Below are 12,197 nucleotides of genomic sequence, written 5' to 3'. Positions count from 1 at the left end.
CGTCGAGTGCATACACGATCTCAAACCACTTGTGCACCCTCAGAGATTCGACCGCGTTCGCAGTCACCGGACTCGTCCGGCTCTGACGCCAATCAAGCAACTGGCCATAAGCGGAGGATCAGCCAAGTCACGCCTTCACCGTCTGCTCGACGATCAGGTCGCCAGCAAACGACTGGGCCTAACCAAGACGACCATCATCGACGCCGTGCCGCGCAATTCTGCACGCAACGATGTCTGCTCGGTTTGCAGAACGGGGATGTTCTTGATGAGTCGTGTCCCAATGTAGGCCATCATCGCCGGGGCAGGAACCTCGCGGCTCAGCATTTAATCTCGGCCAGGGACATGATACTTTTACTGAAAAATGAGTTGGACGAGAATATAGATCGTTGCATCCCCCTGGGGGTTGCGGCTCATACGGTGCCCCATTCAAACTTACCTGCATGGGATATGGTTACACGGTCATCGGTAAAGGCACCACGTCAGGATTATGGGAAGAAGTTTCCCGCGAAGCGCAGGTTTATCGAGTGCTGCGCAAGGCCCAAGGATTTGCTGTACCTGTATTCTTGGGTACGATTGACTTCGCAAAAAACTATTTTCTTCATGGCGCTGGAGAAATCTGCCACATGCTCGTAATGGGCTGGGGAGGCGAATGCACAGCGACGATGGAGCTGACGCAGTGGCTTCGCCGCGAGATACACAAATCGAACAAGGAAATTAGAGCCCTTGGTATAACACACGACGACCTGCGGCGAGACAATGTCCTTTGGAGTGAAGAGCTTGGCCGTGCTTTGATCATTGACTTCCATCGCTCTACTTTGAAATGTCGACCGGCTTTACAACGGTCGGGGGCAGCCAAACGACGACGCTATGTCAAACAGAAGCAGAAGATGCAAAACGTTCTCGTATCTCTTGATAACGGGATTCTCTTCTGATCTGTTGAATTAGCGATCTTATATATGATACCCAGATTTTCAATCTCATCCAGTCATTCTAAGTACTGTACAATAGAGCGAATCACAAATCTTAAACCTCGGACTGAATTCTTTCAAATTAGAGTAAGAGAAACAACGACACTGAAGTCCTCACTGAATTTGATTAGGCATCTTGCCATGGTCTTCCTCCTTTGATTTTACGTCAGCCTATACATATGCGCCCTGAGTGCTCGATACGTATCATCTATAGTCCTAATTACGGCGAGGAGCACGACAAGAGGAAACCGAAGTTGGAATGCGGGCAAGAGCGGTAGATGTGGTAGATGAAACAGCCTCTCCAAGCACACCCTTGGTAAGATCAGGAATAGTTGACTTGATGGCTGCCAAGGCACTGAATGTAGGTGTTCCGGTGCATGGTGGCTTACCTTCGCGAAGAAGATGATCCATTTCGCCATTGTGCTCCACAATGCTTCCTGGATGAGGAAACCGAATGTCCACGTTCTCTTTGGTGACGCAGCCATTTATTTATGTTGGCGACGAACATGGGTGGAAAATTAGGCGTTTGCTTTTATATGCTCTTGTGGCATTGTTGCGATGAGGCATTACCCACGGTGATAGGGGCACAGTTCATATACATCTCACGATTCCCAATACGATTGAACCACGTCCAGGCCAACGTATATTTCCCGGGGTTAATGCCTTCGGGGATTGCGAAATCGAGGTGAAGGCTATTGTCGGCAGTGGCGCCTCGGGCGAGCTTCTCTGCCTTAGTGGGGCAGCCTCCTTCATAACGTAATTCACTACCGAGCTGGACACACTACCGAGCTGGACACCCCACCCAAAACGCGTCAATTAATTAGACCTTCCTTCTTTAACCACCTACCATGCCACCAATTCGTACTCAATCCTCTCAAAAACGAGAAGAACAAGAGGGTAGGATCTTACTAGCTATCCAGGCTATTAAGAATCAAACTATCTCGTCTGTTCGTGAAGCAGCGCGCCAATTTAACGTACCGAATTCAACTCTCGCTACACGCCTTAATGGGGTTCAAAACCGCGCGATTTGTCGCGCTAATTCCTATAAATTGACCGAAATTGAAGAGGAATCACTTCAAAAATGGATTCTCTCTATGGATTCTCGCGGTGCAGCCCCTAGACCTTCTACCGTACGAGAAATGGCGGATCTATTACTCGCGGCGCGTGGATCTACCCCCGTTCTTTCGGTCGGCGAGAATTGGGTTACAAAATTCGTTAAAAGGCATCCTCTCCTTTCCTCCCGATTCTCAAAACGGTACAATTTCGAGCGTGCGCAATGCGAAGACCCGAAGACTATTACAGATTGGTTTTCTCTCGTCCAAAAGACTATACTTCAATATGGTATCGACCCCGACGATATTTATAACCCCGATCGAGTGATCTCAAAGCTCGATATTTGCCTTCGAACCCCGACACCCCCTCGAGCCGAGGAAGCGAGTAGGAGCCAAAAACGCCTTCGAATTACGTCCAATTACAAAAGCAAGCTTCCTCAATTAAAGCTTTGCTAAAACAGCGCTCAAAAATCCCACCAAGCCCGCTTAATTCCGCAATCAACCAGGTTTTAAAGGCGTGTCAAATTACTATGCAATCGGCAGCTATTCTCGAGAAAGAAGTAAGCGATTTACGCGCTGAAAACGAGAAGAAGAAGCGAAAAAAGACTCGGTCTAAAAGGCAAATAGCTTCCGAAGAAGGTCTCTCAGTTTTAGAGGCCTCTACCTTAATGGCGCAGCCAGAGCAAGCAGTTTTAGCACAAGGATCCTATGAGGCAGGGCCAGCTCCGGCACCTTCTCAGCCGCGTACGAGGGCAAAAACGAAGTGTAGTGTATGTGGAATTCAGGGTCATAGAATGACTACATGTCCTAATAGACCTCGAGTTTAGCTTATCGAATTTAATGGCGTTTTGGTTAAGATAAATGCATTTAAAATAATTAGATAGCGGTGGGGTGGCGGCTCGCTTGGGGTGGCGGCTCGCTTGGCAAACACGTTATATATTGTACTATAATAATAATAAAAATTAGAAATGCACCACGGCACCATACCGATATTTCGCGAGATATGGCATAATCAGAAACAAAATCCCAGACGTAAAGTTACCATGACCGTCCATAAGCAGAAGCGGGCGCAAGACATTCAGCATCAAGGCCAAAACTTCAAACCATGCCGCGAGAGAATATCAGTACAAACCGACCAGGCACGCTGCGAGGAAGGATCTTTAGCAGACATCTCATTCAGCCATCGAGTCGCTTTCTGCACTCGTTGGATAAGGCTTGTGGCCTTGGCTGTACCCAGATGAGTGCGAGTAAAGAGCTCGACAAGGAGAATAGTCGTCGACTGCATAATATTGTGGAGGACACACCACCATGGAGCAATGCTATACAGCCAATAAGTATCTGCTGACTCAGGTAGTAAGTCTAGCATTTGACACGCGGTCTGGACGCATATCGTCGCCATATCGTCGCATGTTGCCCCTGGAGATCTTGGTTCCGTCGAAGACTGGCAGAGACGGAGAGAGGGTTGCGTGATGATCAATTTAGTGGCGTAGAATCTGAACGCGAGACTGGCACTTTGCTGTGTGAATGGCTGTGCTACATTGGTGTTTGGCGTTGCAAAATTGAATTCGGCTGGTAGATGAGAAAGCCAGTCGTCAGCGCGGTCATTGAAGGTAGAAATTGCTGTTTCAATCTCGCGACGCGATAATCGCGTCGCTCTAGGGGCATATAGGATGTTTATCGTCTCTCGTAGGAGATGGGCTAGATCCACCGCGTATAAAAAGTAGAGAGACGTGTTTGGTGTTAGACTAGGTGTTTGACTCTCAACCAGTGCTTGAGGGGTTCGGATCTCCCGCTTTCTTTGACTGAATCCCAGTTGGGGCGGATGCTTGCGACTCACACCATCCTGCAGAGGAGTCAAGGTGCTATTAGGAAGCAAGGAAGTAACGAATGCACCTCGAATCTCTTGTCTGGTGATAAGCTGCACGACCCGATCATCCCGAAAATCCTCTTCTTGGAATGGTGCTGGAAGGGGTGTCGTGTAGAATATTTCTCTCATGCTTAGAGGACGACCGGTCATCTCGCAAAGAACTGTATCTAGCATGAAAAGCGCCCACCATAAACGGTAGCGAATTTCTTTCGAGAATTGCGGGACACTCTCGCTCTCGCTCCGAAGATTCAGACCCATTGTCACCGCCGATCGAATCGCGATCCCAATAATTCTCCAAGATCTAGAAGATGATATCACATATCAGAAAGCTTCCGCATATACACAGATACAAATACCGACCTATTGACTTGCCCAATAGACAGAAGATAGAACGCGGCCAATCCCTCAACCTGCACCTGTTGCAGGTCCGGATGGTCCAGCAATGCGACTTTGCCTATACTCAGACTCCAGGCCCGTGCAAAGAATGTCTGATGATCATCCTGGTCCGGCTGGAGCTGATCGGTCAGGACTGCATATCTCGTCGCAATAGCAAAGACCAAGTTTAGCAATGCCAGCCATCTCTTGCCAGGTCGCAAATTCGGATTTGAGTAAAAGGACCGGTATTGGTGCAGGAACGTGACCTTGCCGAATATCGGGAATGCAGGATGCACGGCGTAAAAGTAAGCGTCAACGAGGTTGTCAGCAAGGTGTTGCGGGGGCCAGTGTGTGAGGTCGATGGCGTCGGGCAATAAGAGGTCTGAATCATCTTGGAAGTAATTCACGGAGGAAATCGCAGGGCGTCCAGGGGTCTCCTCGATTGGTGGAAAGCTATCTTGATCGAGGTCGCGTTTAAGTCTGTACAACCATGCCATCTCCGAGTGTTCGCCAACGAAACCCATGGCCTGTACCTTATCATCCCGATTATAGTCCTCGTCTGTGTACTCCGCAGTACCAAACGGAGAGCGCAGGCTAGCATCTGTGAAGGACAACGAAGGGTTCACCTGCCAAGTATGGCTTGGTAGGAGGGTGGGCAAGTTAGGAACAGCAGGATTGGACTGGGGGAGCGGAGTTCGAGAGCGTATTTCCTTCAGTGTCTGATCCACTAGCTGGGATGATAGAACATCGAGCCTGGGATAGATATCACGCAGCAGGGATTCAAGCGTGTCAACCTGCGAAGTCAGATCATTCAACTGCCTAATTCTATTAGAAGCGTCCTAACTTGGTCAATGTGTCACCCACTTGGCCATATTTTCCTTCTTCCGGTCGCCATAAGAACACACAACGCCGGCATCTTGACACCGATGGCAAACTGGGCGTTGTCCGCTGCATTTGGCCTTTTGATCGCGACAATTTTCACAAGCTCGACTCACTTGACCTCTGTTAATCCAATTGGTGCGTTGAGCATTTCGCGGGATGGGAACTTTGGCATTTGCTCTATCTCCTGGGGGTGTGAATGAACCTCCAGGGATAGCCGCCTCGAAAGAAGGAAGTGCGATACTAGGCACAGCCCAGTTGTCATGAAACAGTGCCAACTCGTCCACCTGTTCGGGGTGTTTCAAATAGGACGGGACACCGAAGCTGGCACTCATTATCAAGGAACAGTGAAATGCAGTGGGAAGCTAAAAGCATTCGAGCGGGAGATTTGCCCCTTGTACATGTTTAACTGACGACTTGATTACAAGACAATATTCTCGGAGTCTAACCAATTGGGTTCACCGTTCTGTAAAACTGGCAGAACGGTAACATTGGGGGTCATCGACATTACAGTACATAGGCAGAAACGACTCTTGTGTCGAACTGAGGGGGTGGTATTTTACCACTAAGGACAGGGTTACTCCTCAAGTACCCATTCTGGCATTCTCTCTTTGTCTCTGTATGGTAAACGGGGTACGCTCGGCATACCAGCGTCGTAACACGCTAGGAACGACTCCTGAGATCTGATAACGCTTCAACAGATCCAGATAGATACAACTACCAATGAATCTCAATGGGACACCTCAATACTAGCACATACCAGTATCTGTCAATCCGACATATACCTGTATGCTTCTAATCTGGGTATATATGCGGTTACGTACAACTATCTGGCAGTGCATATGGTAAATATTATTTTCCAGGAGTTACTTGAGCGATTTTCCTATTCCAATACTTCAAACCCCGACAAGGTTTGCCGTGCTCCGTATTCGTCCGATAGATACCGATTCGCTTATGCGCATTGCATTTCACAAGCCGATGTAGCCGTTCATTGCCAGATAGCCAGCGGAACACGAGATGCCGACAGAGGGGTGAAAGTGTTGAAGGATTTCAGGCTGAGCATAAAACCGCTCCAAGTAGCCGATTGCTCCACAGAGCGTATGCAAAAATGCTTGCACTGCTCTTGGCCGTTATCAAAAATCTGCACAAAGTAAAAATATCAAACAGGTATTATAATTTAAAAGTTACCGGAATAAAAAAAACCCTATGTTCATCATTCAGTCTATCTATTGGGTTTTTTTCTTAACTTCCAACTAACGCAAATTTTTGCAAATGGTCATTGCTAGGTTTTCCAGGACGGCAATCCGTGCCCTGGTTGTTGTTTCCACCAAAGCCTCCTTAGACAGCGCCAAACATGAAAAAGAGTAAACCAAGGGCTCCACATGCCACTTTGTTAACAAGAGGCTGAGGAAATAATCAGGATAACATGTTCTAATAGATGGCAAAGTAGAAGCATTGTGATGCTTTCCGTCTCCAAACTTCCCTACGTATCCAAGTCGTATTTTGTGCGGGACAGCTTGCATCCGCTGCCGTGTTGTCTGACCCCATCTTTTGAACGATGTTTATAAGTAGCCATATTTAGCCAATTGACTGCTAAGCTCCTCCTTCATAGGGCACTTAATATGCATCTTTTTCACCACCTGCAGCCTCAGAAGTCAGATTCCGTTAGCCTCCGTACTACCTAATACTTTTCCTTATCTTTCCGATACGGCCAGCGCATCGGCGCTAAGCCCAAGAGGACACAGTTACAGAGTGCGGAGCCCAAAAACTCAGAAAAATTCAGATATTTTAAATATAGCAACGGGTTTGGGTGTATACCCAAACCAAAGTTAGCAGCTTAAACCACTGTAATGCCTGAATCCTTTGGCGACTCCGAAACATATATCTGCACGGCAACACTCCCCTACCACAACAGAATTCAGGTGCATGTCTTCAAAATGTCCTTCAATCTTTCAACTGAGAATTTATTCCCCGTTGATGGGTTAGTAGCAGTGGTGACAGGTGCAGGGTCAGGAATCGGGTCAATGATCGTTAGGGCGCTGGCTACAAATGGAGCTTCTGCAGTATATGCTGTTGATATAGAAAACTATGGCATTGAAAAAGTTGCACAAGAAGCGGTAACTTTCTCTGTCCTGCTTTACTAACCTTGGCTGATCCCACCCCTAGGTTCACCACAATGTGCACGCCCTCGTTTGTGATGTGACGTCAAAAACTGAACTCCAGACCACCGTCGACCAAATCGCCGAGGAGCGGGGATATATTAATCTCCTTGTGAACAATGCTGGTAGAGGTGCAGCGGTTCCAATTCCAAAACCGACACCCAAATCGTCGATTCAGGAGGTGCGTGAATACTACTTCAACACGCTTCGGGACTCCGACCTCGCCGCTGTCTTTGGCCTGAACACGATCGCAGTCTTTAATACGACGTTTGCGTTTCTCGAACTTCTGGATGCGGGAAATAAAGCGCATACAAATCAACCAAAAAGCCAGGTTGTGACAGTAAGCAATGCGGCAGCATTCTTTCGCGGATACACAGACTTCATATACAATTCGAGCAAGGCAGCTACCACGCACATGATGATGCATTTAGCTACTGCTCTCGTGCCATGGAACATCCGCTCTAATCTCATTGACCCAGGCTGTACGTATTCCTTCTCCCTAATACCTTCCCGTCTCACCTTCTTTCTCGACATTGCTAATGCACTATTCAGGGTTTCCGTCACGCATCACGGCACGCCTAATAGAAGAACACGAACCGACTGCAGGTGTTGTGCCTAAATCAATATCGCCGGCTGAAAGATTTGGGGTGGAAAAGGAAATGGCAAGGACGATCTTATACTTGGCGAGCAAGGCGGGAGGCTACTGCAATGGCAGTGTCTCTGTCGTCGATGGAGGAGCTCTGAGTGTTCACCCGAGATCTTATTAATCGTAAGAAGAAATATACCAGGGTTATTCACCCGATGTCACTAGCATCTAGAACTCAAGGCTTAGTACGCTACGGTAGCTAGTACTCTCTGAATTACCCCAGCGCTTAATTGTCCACGACTGTCACTCAGGAGAAACAATCGCCTATGCATCCTAAGATTCTATGTATTATGGTGGCATAGGCTTTCCTTTCGCGTCAATTTGCTCGGCGGGACTGAGCTGTAGTTTTATCTTACAGCGCAATCAAATTGTTCAATTATTTGTGGAACGGTGGGTGGTGGTTACTCAGAGTCAGTCGGATATTTACTGTCTGGCCGGGTATAACAACCAAATCTCTTTTAGAGGAAGTATTGAAGTATAATATTTAAAATAGGGCTCCTAATATGTTAGTATATCCTAGGGGAGTAAGTGGATAGGGAAAGATATATTTAAGAGTTGGCTTTCTGTTACAGATACTAGTCAAAAATATCTTCCCACTGCCCCACTACAATTTGACCCGGCAACCAACCCACCTTTCTATTTTTCTTCCTACACCTCTCCTACATGTCCGATTTCAATGGAAATACCGTAGCAAAAGACCACCGGCAATAAACGAAGTTTTCAATTCTAACCAAACCTTGATTCACGCCAGGGGAAAGCAATATTTTGGAAAGTGAAGCAGAGCGAGCCAAAGAAGGCAGGTCTACAGGCCCCTTCAAATGACGATTGCTTCTGTGGCACCGAATCGTCGCGGGAGCACTGCTTGTGCGCCAAACCACCAGCAGTCTTATCTTAACCATGCAGCCATTGCTTAGTTCACGGCTAGTGGATTTCCTGCCGCTGCTCTCTCACTCGTATTAAAAGCAGCCACCATCCCGTCGTTCTTTTCCCATCAACTTCCGCCATGCCTACACCTCACCATCCTTACTAAACCACCTCAGAAAACGCTGGCTCTCAGTCCGTGTCTAGCGCGCAATTTTCCAGACCTCAGATATACCCTCAACCATCAGTCAACTTCACCGATGTCCCTCTAAAAAGCTACGAATTCCCCGATATAGTAAACCTGGCTGGTCAGGGCCAGCAGCGTACGATGAGCCTTCCGTTCAGATTACCGATGCAATGCTGATCCTCCACAAATAGCCTAGAGAATTGGACAATTCCCATCTTTATCGAGTCAAAGCCTTCAGCATATCCACCCTTAGACTTACGGGACTTCGGTGACCACAGAATAATCAACGCTTCTTTCCCACCAGCATGCATTACCAAGACTACGATCCCCAGGTGCGATTATCTACTCCCTACTACGGAAACGAATCGACCGGTGATATACAAGATGTGACCCTACAGGGTTCCAAGCTGAAAGCTCGACGGAAACGCACACCATGCAACAAGGCGACAAAGACTGGTATGAAACTACTGACCAAGATGCTCTGGGCCCGTGTTGACCACCACAGGGAATGCTGTGAGGGCTTTTAGTTCCTGCAGTTCTAGAATATCTGGAGAATACCCTTGCCTGCGATGCTCTCGAGCAGGTACAAATTGCAGGCACTCGATCCCATGGACCAATCAAAGGGGGGTCGCAGTCTCAGCTTTAGCAACAATTTGCAAAACCAGCATGCCCAGTCATGCCTATCCCTCGAATCCGATAACAGTGAAACTATTGCAGCGAGCTTTGTCAGGCCTGAGCCAAGCCCTACGACTGCCAATGAGATCAATAAAAGACAATGCCGTGAAGATTCGCAGGCATACAACGAGTGCCCGCATGTCTTATACCCAAGAGACAGGTCAGGATTAGAGACTGGGGGAATATCACACACTACAGCCATCCTCAGTAGCCCACTAACCTATTCCTGCTTGAAGACCCCAGAATGAAGATGTTCCTGTTACCTCGACATCGGAATACCAGTCGTCAGCTCCACTCTCGGTCTCTGATCGTGGAGAACACAGAAGCGCCAGAACACTATCTACAGATTACACCAAACTACCAGAACCGCAAGACCCCACCACCATCGAAGCGACTAAGCAAACGCACGAACAACCCTCTAGCACCCCCAACACGACGAACGAGGGATCCCCCTGCCCCGTGGACAAGTCTCATATTAATGACAATATGTTCTGTCGGATTATGGATGCAAGCCCGGCCGCCTATGATGGGCCTCGGGCAGACTTGAAAGGGTTTCCTTTTTATATGAAGTGGCAAGGATTCAGCTTCGTTGAGGGAATGTGGAAGTAGGTGACTTGATTATCTTGATTACCCTGAGTGAAACCATGCTTATAAACAGATGGTATCCCGAATTCAGTGCCCTTGTGGAACTGACAAAGCAAAAACTTTATCGGAAATCCGGAGTGATTCATGAATTGCTGGAACAGTCATGTGTGGCCACGTGCTTAAGTGAAAACCCGACCGTTGGGTGGCTAAGGATAATTTTCCAGAACAAGTATGTTTTCAATCCGTTGCCAGAGATACTCCCAACTAATAATGGTACCAGCATTAACTGTGTGTGAGTCTGCATTCTATGGATTTTTTCCGTTTTATTAACATGGCGAAGAGCATTTTCGATAACAGGCGCAATAACTGAATTGGTGAAAAGCCGGTTACACATCGAGTCAAATTCTCGCAATTAATTCCAGATATCCTTTCGAAGTTCAATCCAATCTTGCGTACTACTTTGGCTGTGGTAAATCATACCGACGGCCTCGCAATTTCTGATGCAAATGCTGCGGAGCATATGGAAATCAAAAACAAGGAGAATGGTATGTAGGCCAGGATCTCTCAAAAGCAATAGTGATAATATATCTTCAGAGCTAGTCAGCAACGGTAAGGGGAAGGATATCGTTATAGCAGAGCAGGCAATGCTGACGCTCTTTCGCCGAGTGCGCTCGCGAACAACACTCTCACCCCCTCGAACACTGAAAGAACTTTATCAAGCTGGCTTCAACAGCCTTAGGGCAAGTGACAACAAGATATTATAATTGAAGGTATTTTACGCATAAATTGAGGGTCGCAGTATTTGTACGCGTGTCGAGACCTTCTTTATAAGTGGGTAGCTATCATGAGAAACGCTAAAGGGTCAGCATATGTGGAGAGACCAAGCTGGTGGCCGGAAAGCGTCAGATACGCGAGTGCTGGCAAGTTGCATGGCCCTGGTATGTGCGCGTGGAAGCTGATGCTTACACTCACTAATATCTCAAAGAGATAAAAGGAGTTCTCTTTTACATATTCTACGGAGAACACGGTCATGTTCGCTTTAGGGATTTTTGCACTTCCTGGAGAAAAATCGAAATTACCAAAGAAGACAAAGAAACCCTATCATGGATTTTCTGTATTCGGAGAGTCTTCAAGGACGATAGAAAGCTACGTGTGTACCCATAATGTCTGGATCCTTAATGAGCAACACCTGACAAGATAAAGTGTTGCCCGAAAATACAACAGGCTCTCAATATGCGCATTGAACATCCCAACGAGACAAGAAGGTCACAATGACAAGGGAAGAATTGGACAATAACAAAATATTTGGATAGCAAAACTGGTAAGAACTACATTGTTATGCTTTATGTATGCTCCACATACCTAGGCTTAATATTCGCACATTTTGTTCAAGAACCATGTTTTATCCCTATTGCCGCTGGCGAAGATAATTACTCGCTCATTTACAGGGTTACAGATGACCACCCTGTCAGTTTAGCTGACTGCCATGCTTGCTCCATGTAGCTTGCAACCGCTGTACTCGTGCCTCATCTGGTGAACCGGTTCTGCAGTCCTGCTCTGTGGTCCTGCTCTGTCCGTGCAAACTTTGCGACCGGCATAGGTACCATGGCGAGTGGTCATCTTTGTGAGTGGACGCTTGGAGTCACACTGTAGTTGCACCATGTCGCGATAGGTCGCTGGCCTTGGACAGAGAGACAGGCGAGTTGTTGGGGCCATTTCTATCAGGATGATCCCGTGCCGAACGGGACATTCAGGTGGCTTGACTTGAGCCCTTTTATATGTTTTCTAGACGAAATGAAATCCCCGTGGAATATGCGATCAAGCCTGACTCTCTGCTCAATGCATCATTTTTTTTTTGACCCTCTATCAAGCCATTCCGGCTTTCACAGCCCATATCGAAGGGCAGAAATGTTCACGCAACCAGCACTATATATGAGGGCTCG

The 12,197-nt window shown here is 47.5% G+C and overlaps 2 protein-coding genes across 2 annotated transcripts; one reads left to right on the top strand and one right to left on the bottom strand.

Moving 5' to 3' along the window:
* Positions 1-2,968: 2,968 nt before the first annotated feature.
* On the bottom strand, positions 2,969-5,624 carry N7446_014192 (uncharacterized protein). The gene is made up of 3 exons (XM_058522931.1): positions 5,127-5,624; positions 4,248-5,081; positions 2,969-4,188 (listed from the first exon to the last, which is right to left on the bottom strand). Exons 1-3 carry the CDS (start codon positions 5,474-5,476, stop codon positions 3,105-3,107), a joined length of 2,268 nt encoding a protein of 755 aa, XP_058364769.1. The 5' UTR covers positions 5,477-5,624; the 3' UTR covers positions 2,969-3,104.
* Positions 5,625-7,078: 1,454 nt separating this feature from the next.
* N7446_014191 (SDR family NAD(P)-dependent oxidoreductase) lies at positions 7,079-8,067 on the top strand (the record flags this gene model as incomplete). Its single annotated transcript, XM_058522930.1, has 3 exons — positions 7,079-7,258; positions 7,308-7,782; positions 7,853-8,067. The coding sequence occupies 3 exons, from the start codon at positions 7,079-7,081 to the stop codon at positions 8,065-8,067; spliced, it is 870 nt and encodes a 289-aa protein (XP_058364768.1).
* Between the last annotated feature and the right edge of the window lie 4,130 nt (positions 8,068-12,197).

The sequence above is a fragment of the Penicillium canescens genome (assembly GCF_028828765.1).
Source record: "Penicillium canescens strain IBT 15451 chromosome Unknown utg000015l_segment0_segment0, whole genome shotgun sequence".
Classification (NCBI taxonomy): Eukaryota; Fungi; Ascomycota; class Eurotiomycetes; order Eurotiales; family Aspergillaceae; genus Penicillium; species Penicillium canescens.
This window is presented reverse-complemented; position numbering and strand designations above follow the sequence as displayed.